The sequence below is a fragment of the Colossoma macropomum genome, unplaced genomic scaffold, assembly GCF_904425465.1.
Source record: "Colossoma macropomum unplaced genomic scaffold, Colossoma_macropomum, whole genome shotgun sequence".
NCBI classification, from domain to species: domain Eukaryota; kingdom Metazoa; phylum Chordata; class Actinopteri; order Characiformes; family Serrasalmidae; genus Colossoma; species Colossoma macropomum.
Window position 1 is genome coordinate 28114695 of NW_023494809.1, and position 13740 is coordinate 28128434.

General features: G+C 38.6%; 1 protein-coding gene across 1 annotated transcript in view; it reads left to right on the top strand.

Annotated features, from left to right (window-relative positions):
• The first annotated feature begins 568 nt into the window (after nt 1–568).
• Nucleotides 569–13740, top strand: part of ankha (ANKH inorganic pyrophosphate transport regulator a) — a 35933-nt gene continuing 22761 nt past the window's right edge. The window contains exons 1-3 of the mRNA XM_036558650.1: nt 569–1103; nt 8512–8728; nt 12888–13006. Of these exons, the coding sequence (XP_036414543.1) occupies nt 1008–1103; nt 8512–8728; nt 12888–13006 (432 nt within the window). The 5' untranslated portion in view covers nt 569–1007. The remainder of the gene's footprint in view (nt 1104–8511; nt 8729–12887; nt 13007–13740) is intronic.

A 13740-nucleotide genomic window follows, 5' to 3' on the forward strand; every position in this document is an offset into this window, starting at 1 on the left:
CTCAATATTTAAATTTTGGTCTGAATATATTATTTCGAGGCCTCAATATATTATTTCAAGGCCTCAATATATTAATTTGTGGTCTCAATATATTATTTTGAGGCCTCAATATAGTATTTCCCTGTTTCGATATATTAATTTGTGGCCTTACTATTTTAAATTGTAGCTCACTATGTTATTTTGAGGCCTCAATATATTAATTTGTGGCCTCAACATATTTTTTGTATTTAATATTTAAATTTGTGGTCTGAATATATTATTTTGAGGCCTCTATATATTATTTTACTTTTGGGTAAACAAACAAAACAAAAATACAATGTCACCTTAGAGGCACCTTTAAATAAAATGATTTAATGATCATATTTACTGGTTTTTACTGTAAGAATCACAGATAATCCTCTTTTTACACGCACAGCAAGAAGACTTGACTCAGCGGTGTGGCACATCACTAATTTCCGTCTAGTGGCTCATCTCGGAAACCCTGAGCACTCTTTGGCCGTGACGTAAGGCGGGGGGGCGGTGTGTCTGTGTTGTGCCGCCCCACGTGCGCGCTGAAAAAGATAGAAATGACAGCAGAGAGCCGGAGAGCAGGGAGAGGGAGCAGTGCGGCTGCAGGAGGCGCGGCGCTTTGCAGTGTTCTGGTCTGAGTCGATCAGCTGCCGCTAACTTTGTCCGCGGTTCGTTAAAAGTTTCCTGCGCAGCTGAAACTGTGACCTGTGACCTGTGTGGGATTACTCTGCTGATATATTCGGAGTGACCTTGCGCTGCTTCTCTCGCGCTGCTCCTCTCACGCTGCCGAGCTTAATGTCAGCTGCCTGAACTGCGGTGGGTTTTAGAAAGAGCTGCCAGCAGGCTGCCCGTACTGCGGTGGGTTTTAGAAAGAGAGCTGCCCGTACTGCGGTGGGTTTTAGAAAGAGAGCTGCCAGCAGGCTGCCTGTACTGCGGTGTGTTGTAATCAGACTGGGGCTTTCAGTTGGACGCGCAGGTTTCCTCCTCTTGCCGGTATCATGGTGGAACAGACCTCTTTCACTTCTTATTGGCCTCTCATCCGATTCCTGCTTCCTCTCGCAATTACCAACATAGCCATCGATTTCGGAGAACAGGTAAGAAGAGACCTTCATAACTAAGGAGTCTCCCACATTAAAGGGCCCATAGCCTGCATTTCCAGCGTCAGGCAAGCTTGTTTATACATTTCACACACAAAGGCAACTCAGTGTGCTTCACATGAATAAAAGCTGAAGGAAAATAAATAAATGAATAAAGACAAAGTGCTTCAGAATGAAAAACAATAAAAGATTTAAAAAAAAAAAAGCTGTAGCAGCATAACAGCTAAACACCGCTTCATCATGTTTATTTTGGTCTCTGGGCTCGACTAGCTGTCCTGAGTCCATAGATCTAAGAGACCTACCCACTTGATATTTTTTAAACGTATCAAATATGAGCTTTAAAGATGTCAGCTTGACTTAAAATATTTCTTTAAATATGGGCCCAAATGATTGGTGTAGTTATTAAGTAAAAAAATAAATAAGTAGTCAATATATTAATTTTTGGCTTTAATATATTAATTCATGACCTAATTATGTTACTTTGTGGCCTCAATATATAATGTTTTGCCTCTATATTATTTTGTGGCCTCAATATATAATGTTTTGCCTCTATAGTAATTTGTGGCCTCAATATATTATTTTGTGGCCTCCATATATTATTTTGTGGCCTCCATATTTTAATTCGCGGCCACTATATTTTATTTTGAGGCCTCAATATATTAATTTATGGCCTCCATATTTTAATTTGCGGCCACAATATTTTATTTTGAGGCCTCAATATATTAATTTGTGGCCTCAATATATTATTTTCTGTCCTCAATATATTATTTTCTGTCCTCAATATATTATTTTGTGGCCTCCATATTTTAATTTGCGGCCTTAATATTTTATTTTGAGGCCTCAATATATTAATTTATGGCCTCAATATATTATTTTGTGGCCTCCATATTTTAATTCGTGGCCACTATATTTTATTTTGAGGCCTCAATATATTAATTTGTGGCCTCAATGTATAATGTTTTGCCTCTATAGTAATTTGTGGCCTCAATATATTATTTTCTGTCCTCAATATATTATTTTCTGTCCTCAATATATTATTTTGTGGCCTCCATATTTTAATTTGCGGCCTCAATATTTTATTTTGAGGCCTCAATACATTAATTTATGGCCTCAATATATTATTTTATGGCCTCCATATTTTAATTCGCTGCCTCAATATTTTATTTTGTTGCCTCAATATACAATTTTGGGGTTCTCAATATATTATTTTGAGGCCTCAACATATTAATTTGTGCCCTCAATATGTTATTTTGTGTAAAAAAAATAAGTAGTGATGCATTAAGTTTTTTTATCACTTTATTTTGACAAAACCACATTTACCTACTTTATATTTAGACACTATTATTTTTTTCTTTTTTGATGATTCAATTAAACCTTAAATAAGACTTTAAACATGGGCCGAAACTATTCAGTGATTTATAGACCAGCAGCAGCACTTTAAACTCAGCGTGGAGGTTTCAGAGTCGCAGTAATGTAATATACTCTGTTCACCTGGTCCTGATTAAGAGTCTAGGAGCAGCAGTCTGAATGAGCTGCAGCTGTTTAATGTCTTTTTGGGAGGTCCAGTTAAGAGACCATTACAGTAGTCCACCATGCTGGGGATAAAAGAATGGATGAGAAAAGTCTTTTTGGGACACCAAACCTTTGATTCTGGCCATTTGATGGATCTAGAGGCTGTTTTGTTGACTGCTTTGATCTGGCCGGTGAAGGTTGCGAACCAAAAATAGTCCTAATTCATTCTCACGTGACATTTTCCAACTACTCTTTATCTTTTAGATGTGAACAGGCTGCTTTTGTTACTGTGCCTGATGTAGGCTGATATGCAAATGATCTCTGCTCTGATTGGCTGCCCTGTATTGTGCCTCATTCAAAAAGCGGTGTGGGCTGAAACACTAATGGCCAGAGCTAAACTAAAATGGTCATTTTCTTTTGCTGTTAGAGGCATTCAATTGTAAAATACTGTCTGTAGTTCAGGGTGAAAGTCATTGTATATATTAAATTAATTCAGAATAGTCCACCAACCAAAGATATCCAGCCGACTGCGGACCTGTGGTCAGAAATGCAGGGCTGTAGATTGGCAGTATCTGTGATAAGGGCTTTATTCTGTGATAAAAGAAATGCACCTGCTATTTGTTGGTTATTAAATAAAAATGAATAAGTAGTGATGCATTTAGTAAACAAATTTTAGCAATATATTTAGACTAGACAGCTTTTGTCTACTTTATATTCGTTCTTTTTTAATGATTCAGTTTAACTTTAAATACAACTTAATTAACCATATAACCTCTATATAACCTCTAAAATAACTATGTAGTTCTGATAGGCAGATTGCTATAAGATGTCTTTACAGTGGTGGTGATAGGAACCAGGTTTCGCCATGACTACAGCACAAATATAGACATTTTATTTACTATCCAGAACCACCAGTGAACCTACACGAGTCTTTTGTAGTGGTGATGATGGTAAAATGGTGGAAAATGTGGAAAAAAAAATCTTTTGGGGACTACTTTACTAACTTTCTGTGAGGGAGCTTTTAGAGGTGGATGTCTGGTTCCTTTCACCACCACTGTGAACTATTCTGACTATAAATAGGGAAGTTTTTGAAAAATCAGGGGAGTTTCCCTTTAACATCTGTGGAAAACAATGAAAGTGCATGAATTGTCATGTGATTGTATGAGCTAATAGACTGGGAGCAGGATGTATTTAACTGTATTCAGATAATTCAAAATGAATCCAAGTATTTGTCTTCATTCATTCACGCTCTTCACCGTCTGTTCCCTTGTGTCCTTTGTTTTCCAGCTGAGAGTCTGTTGTTTGTGTGTGTGTGTGTGTGTGTGTATGTGTGTGTGCGTGTGTGTGTGTGTGTGTGTGTGCGTGTGTGTGTGCGTGTGTGTGAGAGAGAGTGTGTGTGTGTGTGTGTGTGTGAGAGAGAGAGTGTGTGTGTGTGTGTGCGTATGTGTGTGTGCGTATGTGTGTGTGCGTATATGTGTGTGCGTGTGTATGTGTGTATGCGCGTGTGTGTGTGCGTGTGTATGTGTGTGTGTGTGTGTGTGTGTGTGTGAGTGTGAGAGAGAGTGTGTGTGTGTGTGTGTGAGAGAGAGTGTGTGTGTGTGTGCGTGTGTGTGTGCATGTGTGCGTGTGTGCGTGTGTGTGTGTGTGGATATATATAGATGAGCTCTTGGTCAGCAGCTGTCCTTGTAGTTCATTTGTGGGCCGGCCTTCAGTACCAAAACACTCTCACTGGAAAAACCTGGATCCATTAGGGTGGACGATCTGACGATATGTCTTTATTGCGATAAAATACATCATGATATGCTTTTCAGAGTAAATCATACTAGAGTAGAATGCAAAACTATATAATAACATTTACACCAGATATATATAATGATCATTGGTGATCAGCTCATTATGACATCATCTGATTTTATTAACTTATTTCAACACATCTTTTGGATTTTTTCCTCTCTTCTTGTTAAATACTTTAGTTTAGCAAAAATTAAATTGAAAAAGTGATCCTTTTCATAGACGTTTTTTAAAATGTGGCACTCGTTCAGAAAAATTAAATGTCATGATGCATATTATTACGTATATACTGAAAATTGCTTCAAGTATTATGAGGTTTTATTACATAAAATATATACTAAAATATATAATATACACTCACCAAGCACTTTATTAGGAACACCTCCCTGTTTCTACACTTACTGTTCATTTAATCAGCTCCACTGACCATATAGTTTCACTCTGTAGTTCTACAGTTACAGACTGTAGTCCATCTGTTTCTCTGCATACTTTGCTACCCTGTTCTTCAGTGGTCAGGACCTCCATGGACCCTCACAGAGCAGGTACTATTTGGGTGGTGGATCATTCTCAGCACTGCAGTAACACTGACGTGGTGGTGGTGTGTTAGTGTGTGTTGCGCTGGTACGGGTGGATCAGACACAGCAGTGCTGCTGGAGTTTTTAAACACCTCAGTGTCACTGCTGGACTGAGAATAGTCCACCAACCAAAAATATCCAGCCAACAGCGTCCTGTGGGCAGCGTCCTGTGACCACTGATGAAGGACTAGAGGATGACCAACACAAACTGTGCAGCAGCAGATGAGCTATCGTCTCTGACTTTACACCTACAAGGTGGACCTACAAAGTAGGAGTGTCTAATAGAGTGGACAGTGGGTGGACACAATGTTTAAAACCTCCAGCAGCACTGCTGTGTCTGATCCACTCAGGCCAGCACAACACACGCTAACACACCACCACCACGTCAGTGTCACTGCAGTGCTGAGAATGATCCACCACCCAAATAGTACCTGCTCTGTGAGGGTCCATGGGGGTCCTGACCACTGAAGAACAGGGTAAAAGGGGGCTAACAAAGTATGCAGAGAAACAGATGGACTACAGTCTGTAACTGTAGAACTACAGAGTGAAACTATATGGTCAGTGGAGCTGCTAAAATGGTGCTTGGTGAGTGTAACTGTAACTGTAACAGTTAAATCCTGTAAATTCAGTGCGCTCTGCACATTATTTTCAGTGTTGGCTGTGATAAAATATACCTAATAATACACCGAAGCTTATCAGTTTCAGAATTAATAGTAATAAAATTTTATTGTCAGTTTGGTTTGATTGTTGTTGACCTTTCACATGATTCAGATGTTTGCACTGAACAGTGACCATCAGACATGATTTCATCTTATCAAGCAAAAGTAAACAGATTTTTAATATACAGGTTGTAAATATTGACTATTGCTTGGAGATTTATGGAAGTTGGAGCTACCTTTTTCAAATTAATGATGAAGTGTTATTAGTGATGAGAGTTGGTGCCAAAAGAGTTCATTCATGGCCCACGACTCTGAGAGCCGGAGTGCCTTCAGTTGGAGTGTTTTTTTTTTTCCCACCATGATTAACTCAGACATTTTGGATGTGTGGAAACATGGAATTGTACCAAAGTTGAAGTACATTAAAATGAACATTAAGTAGAATGTGTACAAGTGCTGGGCATTATTGATAAAGTTTCAGACTGTAATATTTTCCAAATACATTATGATATCAGATGTTATTTAAAGGGATATTCCACCTATTTTTTTTATAACTAAATGGTTAAGATGTAAACAGTCATTCAGAGTGGTTTGGTGTGAAACGCTCTGTTCTAGAGAAACTTAGAGTCAGAATTGTTCACAGTGGTGGTGATAGGAACCAGACGTCCACCTCTAAAAGCTCCCTCACAGAAAGTTACTACATGAAATGAAGATGTTGCCTGAAGCCAGAGACTTTGTTTAGCAAAAGCTATTAGTAAAGATTTCAGCCTAGAACGTATATTTCCATTCCATTTATTGTGGAGAGGTGCATGCAGGGTATTCTGAGACAAAATAGAATCCAGCTCCACTCGTCATTTTGGATAGTAAATAAAATGGATATTAATTTATTCAAAATGAGTAAATTCATATTGGAGAAATTATGTTTGTTTTTTCAGTGTTGTATTTCAAAAGATTTTCCTGTGACTATCGCGTTTATGTCACTACCGAAACCGAGAGTTTTAGTCCATAGGCGGAGCCTTATTTTAGCCACACCCATGCATTTTAGAGCAGGAAGTGAGGCCGCATCCCTGCCCCTCATGGCCACATGGTGAGCAGGTAGATCCCATTGTTTTGAGGTAAATGTGTCCCAAAGTCTGAAAATCAGTGTGGAACATTAAGAATCGTCATATTTTCTGCAGTTAAGTAACCTTTTTGTGTCTTAATGAAAAATATGATGATTTTCTGTGTGAACAGCTGTTCAAAGCTGTGTTTGCTGGTCATATACTGGCTGCGTTTTTTAGTTCTGATCAAAATGAGCTAAAATTGTCACCACCATTTGGTAAAGTTTGGGTAGAGTTATGATGATAAAATGGAATGTGCAATTAATTGTTTTAATAAAATAAACATAAGGTTTAGAGTCACTCAAAGCAAAAAGCATTTTAGTCTAAAGTCAGTAAAATGTCAGAAATGTGTTTTCAACTCTGAACCACTTTGGTAGAAAGATCCATATACACAAACACAAATAGAGGTTTTTCTTGTCTATCAATACTGTTATACTAAAAATCAATATTTTTGTGTGCCACCAATACTGATATACTGGTATAACACTAATCTACAGTCAAATTATTAAACAAATAGATAAATTAAGTTAATATGGAGAATTTTTCCCCTTTTGTTTCTTTAAATGTTGAAGTTTTGTGTGTAAATTTGCAGACAGTCTTTTACAGAAAGAAGAGTCAGTATTGATCCGCTCAGCATTGACGGCTTCAAACAGCTGAAAAACATTAACCAGCCTAGTTTGTGTTTAATGTGAGACCAAACTAGTCTCTATATGGGTTTAATTCCATCAGTTACATCAGCCAAAACCATCAGTAGCAATCATTATATTTTGGGCTTGGCCCATTTATTTTGCACGGGAGTGTATACCAGTTTGCACTCCCTCCTGTGCAAATATCTGTATTTGCTTTGAGGTATATGTAGGATGTTGAAGTGCAATGTGTCCCATCATCCTCTCATACTATTCCTGTTTAGGGGACAGTGTTGGTGTTAGAGAGGACATGGATTAGTCTTGCATAGTGTCAGTGTGTAAGAGAGACTATATTAATAGAACTGAATAAAATAATGAATAAAACTGATTTTTTTTTGGCAAAACAATTGTCAAATTGTATAAATCACACTGCAGTCTTTTATAACTAAGCTGCTGAGTCATATGCTGAGTTTATCATGGTTGTGATGTCATCAGGCTACAGCAGTTCTGTCCACCCCTTCATACTGAATTGCAGTTACTGCAGACAGACTTCAATCAATCAACCTTTATTTAATCTCGGAGAAAATTGAGGGTGACCCTCATTTACAATGTTGCTGAGTTGATACAGAGCAAGGGATCGATAATGTGTAAAAAACATATCAAATAATAAAAGTAAATTTAATAAATAAAAAAGACTCATCAGGTAAGTATAAAAAAGTGAAACATTAATAATATAAATACATAAAAATACAAAAAAATAAAACAATAATTAAAATGTGGGTAAAATGTAAAGGTTAATAAAATCAGATCAAATAAAATAGGAGGGAGAATAAGATCAAAAAGTAAGCAAAAAAATTAAAATGACTAATAATAAAATAATCATAATTAAAATAAGAAAATGAATAATAAATAAATAAATACATAAATAATAGTGGAAATAAAATAATTATGGTAAAAAATCAGGTAAAACAGTTGCAGTGGCTAGAAAAAAAGCTTATTTGCATATTTCACTCCAAAAAGAACTGTAACAAAAACTAACAAACACAAAACACAGAAAAAACTGGCGTGTGTGCCCTTTAAGTGAAATGAGGAAAACGACTGTAGGCCTTTGTAACGCTCAAGCTCTCATCTCTCTCACGTCTCAGGCTCTGAACAGAGGAATCGCCTCAGTAAAGGAGGACCGTGTGGAGATGCTGGCCAGTTATGGACTGGCCTACTCTCTGATGAAGTTCTTCACTGGACCCATGAGTGACTTTAAGAGCGTTGGGTTGGTGCTCGTCCACAGCAGGAGGGACAGAAACAAGGCCTTGCTCTGTATGGCTGTGGCTGGTACCATAGCCATGATCCTCCATATCCTCATAGGTATGTATGAGAGTTATAGTTATTAAAAAAAAGCATGTGAGCATACTCTACCGTTCTGCGGAGGCCCTACTGTGAAATGGCGATTCATTTTTTTAAAAGGTTTGGCCACAAATTAATATGTTGAGGCCAAATTAGTTACAGGACAAATCAGTAAAAATAGAAGAAATTGGATGGGGGCAAATACTTTTTCACAGTACTGTTTTTGTGTACATATATATGACACAAGTAAACACAAAATGAAGATTTTCAATGATCATTCCGTTAGAATGACCAAGAAAGGAAAAAGATTTATTCCAAACCTATTTCACCCATGTGAAAAAGTTATTGCCCCCTAATCCTAATAGCTGGTTGTGCCGCCCTGGCCGTGACAACTGCAATCAAACATTTGCAATAACTTGTTATGAGTCTTTTACATCGCTGTGGAGGAACTTTGGCCCCCTCTTCTTTGCAGAATTGTTTTAATTTGGCTACATTGGAGGGTTTTCAAGCATTAACTGCCCGTTTAAGGTCGTGCCACAGCATCTCAGTGGGATTCAGGTCAGGATTTTGACTCGGCCACTCCAGGGCCCAGTCCCATTTCTTATTTTTACCCCTACCCCTTGTTTTTGAGTGTCACGTTGCCCCTTGGAACTGAGCTATAAGGGGTAGTGGTTGAAATCTACCCTCTGAAATGGGACCCTCAAATAAAAAGAGCATTACTTCATTAACAGCTACCAGCGCTGCTCTGTAGGTGACCCTGCCAGTCTGCAGTGACAGCAGAGGAGGGTAAAGTTCAGCTCCTCACTGCTGGGCTTTAGTTACATTTAGGGCGTCATATGCCTTCAAAGAGGGGGGCAATTATTTATCATCACCCACCCCTAATTCTTCAGTGATATGAAGCTGAAGTCAGATATTCACCAGCTTCTTGTTCAAATTTTCCCGTTCCACCTTAAATGGTGTAGCAGTTACATTCTGGCACTTCAGGCATCAGAACTGCTGGATTATTTAAGGTGGAACGGGAAATTTATCTAGCTAGCTACCGAGACATCAGCATACTATTAGCGATTTTTATGCTTGTTATGAAGAAAACGACCATAATACATTTAAATGACATTAAACTAATGCAATCATTATCATAATTTTTAACTGAGAAAATTCTCACATTTGTGGCTTTCTCTGGTCGCTTGCGCAGACATCTTGCCGTTTTTTTTTCTTTTCTTTTCTCAAAACTCTCTGTTTGGAGTCTCTGAAAACCCTCAGTTTGAAGGGCCATGTAGCCCTAACACTTCTCCCTACCCCTCTATCTCAACAAATATCGGGACACCCTACCGCTAGACGTGAACGCGGAAAACAGAGGGCTAAGGGCTAAGTGGTAGGAGCGAGGGCTGAAATGGGACTGGGCCCAAAATCTTAAATTTGTTTCTTTCTAGCCATTCAGAGGTGGACTTGCTTGCGTGCTTCAGATCATTGTCCTGCTGCATAAACCCAACTGAGCTTGAGCTTTAGGTCATGAACTGATAGGCGGACATTCTCCTTTAGAAATTTCTAACAGAGAGCAGAATTCATGGTTGAATTCAAGTCGTTCAGGTCCTGCAGAAACAAAGCAGCCCCAGACCATCACACTACCACCACCATGTTTCACTGTTGGTATGATCTTATGGTGGAATGCAGTTTTAGCTTTACGCCTGATGTAGCAGACACGTCTTCCAAAAAGTTCCACCTTTGACTCATCAGTCCACAGAGTATTGTCCCAAAAGTCTTGGGGGTCATCTAGATGTTTTTTGGCAAATGTAAGATGAGCCTTTGTGTTCTTTTTGGTCAGCAGTGGTTTGCACCTGGCAGTTCTCCCATGGATGTCATTTTTGCCCAGTGTCTTTCTTATTGTGGAATCGTACACTGACCTTAAATGAGGCAATTGAGGCCTGCAGCTTTTTAGTTTCTCTCGGTTCTTTTGTGAGCTCCTTGATGAGTCACTGATGCGCTCTTGGTGTAATTTTAGGAGGCCAGCCACTGCTGGGAAAGTTCACCACTGTTCCCAGTTTTCTCCATCTGTGGATAATGGCTTTCACTGTGGTTCTCTGGAGTCCCAGAGCCTCAGTAATGGCTTTGTAACCCTTTCCAGACTGGTAGATTTAAAAGACTTTGTTTCCCATCTGTAGTTGAATCTCTTTAGTGGCATCATGAGCTGCTTTGCGAGACCTTCTGTGATGTTTAGATTCAGCAGGTCTGGCAGTGATCATGCCTGAGTGTGGCTGGTGAAATTGATTGGTTTAGTATATAAGGGGGCAGTGATCTTTTTCACATAGGGCCAGGTTGGGCTGACGAGCATCTTCCTTCAATAAATGAAATCATAATTTAAAAACACGCATTTTGTGTCTACTTGGGTTACCTTTGTCTAATATTAAAAGTAGTTTGATGATCTGAAACATTCAGGTTTGACAAATATGAAGAAATTGGAGCAGCACTGTGTGTGTGTTTATATACACCGATCAGGCATAACATTCTGACCACCTCCTTGTTTCTACGCTCATTGTCCATTTTATCAGCTCCACTTACTATATAGGTGCACTTTGTAGTTCTACAGTTACAGACTGTAGTCCATCTGTTTCTCTGATACTTTGTTAGCCCCCTTTTACCCTGTTCTTCAGTGCTCAGGACCCCCATGGACCCTCACAGAGCAGGTACTATTTGGGTGGTGGATCATTCTCAGCACTGCAGTAACACTGACGTGGTGGTGGTGTGTTAGTGTGTGTTGCACTGGTCTGAGTGGATCAGACACAGCAGTGCTGATGGAGTTTTTAAACACTGTGTCCACTCGCTGTCCACTCTATTAGACACTCCTACCTTGTCGGTCCACCTTGTAGATGTAAAGTCAGAGACGATAGCTCATCTGCTGCTGCACAGTTTGTGTTGGTCATCCTCTAGTCCTTATCAGTGGTCACAGGACGCTGCCCACAGGACGCTGTTGACTGGATGTTTTTGGTTGGTGGACTATTCTCAGTCCAGCAGTGACACTAAGGTGTTTAAAAATTCCAGCAGCACTGCTGTGTCTGATCCACTCCGACCAGCACAACACACGCTAACACACCACCACCATGTTTGACTGTATCTATGTATATTTGACTAGGCTAGTGTCCAATGATAGTTATGTGAGTTAACAGCTTCCAAGGACTGTAAAACTTTGATTCCAAGTAAATGGTTTGATTTGAGTGCCGATTCCTTTTGTACAGTAGTGTATTTATGTGTTGTCTAGACGGCGCTGCTGCTGACCAGGCGCTGACAGATGATCAAACTCAAAAGAAGCATAACATGCCAACATTCACTGAGCAAAGTTTCAGTTGACCACATGAGTCATAGCCATTGCATCTGTATATGCTGATGCGCTGAGACCAGGGATATCAGTTTTTACATGTTTTTTGTTTGTTTGTTTGTTTGTTTATACTTTTATTTATGTTTTTATTTTAGTTTAGTTCCAGTTAGTCTTAAGAGTGCATGAATAGTTTTAGTCTTGTATTTATTTTCTGAAAAGTACTAGTTTTATTTTAGTTTTTATTTCATATTAGTTTTAGTTTTTAGTATTTTGATGAATGCTCTGTTAGAAGATATACGATAAGGGTAGAGTAAAGTTAATACAGCAGTAGACTGAGCTCAGCTCGGCTCCAGCTTCCCTTAAAAACGGCCAAACACAGAAAAGATCCGCTTCCGAATTCTCACTCATGCACTGAAAAAACTAAAACTATTTTTTTTTTCTCACTAATTCTATTTTGTTTCAAGTTAGTTGTGCAGTGAACATTATAGTTTTGATTTTGTTTTTGAGAACTGATGTTAAATATAATAGCCCTGGCTGAGACGGAGTAAAACTAATGAAATTGTTGCTGTTTCTAAGCACGTGACGTGTTTCGTGTCATGATTTTAAACATGAGCAGCACTTTTATAAGAGATGACTGCGTTTGCATTGTTCAAGTCAACTGTAGGCTAATATTAGCTGGATTATAGTGATTATAGTGTATTACTGTACTATGGATCATTTAATGTTTTTTTCTCTGCTATTTAGGTCTGTAATGGCATAGAGTAACTGTGTCTAATGCATGATTGTGGATTAATTCCATACAGACAAAACATTACAAAGCAACTGTTGTTGGCTGTAATGTCCATTATAAATAATGTTATTGTGCGTCAGCTTACACAGATCTGGGATATTACATCATCAACAAGCTCCACCATGTGGACGAATCAGTCGGCGGCAAGACGCGAAAGGCCTTCCTGTACCTCGCAGTGTTCCCCTTGCTGGACTCCATGGTGAGTCTGTGCCACCACCGAGACCCTTTAGCACAAATCAGTCAGGCTGTACTTTATACCTCTCATCAGACAGTGATGACCAACTCCACTGTATGCAGTACTGCGCAAACATCTCAGGCGTCTGATGAAAGATGTCTAAAGCTTTTGATCTGGACAGTAGATGATTGTTTGTTCATTTGAATAAATACAAATAAACAGTACTTTGTGTGTGTGTGTGTGTGTGTGTGTGTGTGTTTGTTTGACCATTTCCACAGTTCTTCTCTAGTATTTAGCCACCATTCAACACCTACTTTATCTAATCAGTCCTTCATTAATTTAAACCAGGCGCTGCTGATGGAATTTAACAAATCCATGCAATGATTACTCTTAAAAAAGGTGGTTCTTTAAGGGTTCTTTATTAAAGATGGTGGTTCTATGAACACTATGAACACTCGAAGGACCATTTGCATGCTGAAAGGGTTCTTTGCATGTTAAAATGGTTCTTCAGACTGATGGAGAATGTGTTGTATATGGTTCTAAGTAGCACCACAAAGGGCTCTTTTACTGTTAATGTCAAGCTTGTGATAGTAGAAGATATATATGTTGTACAATATATGTTGCAATTTAAAATATATAAATATACTCTTAAAGTCAATTTTAAAAGTCTAAAAATGTATTATTTGTCATGTATGTACACATACCTGATGACTTTTAAGGGGGAACAGACCAACAGAAATGGTCCATAATTACTTGGA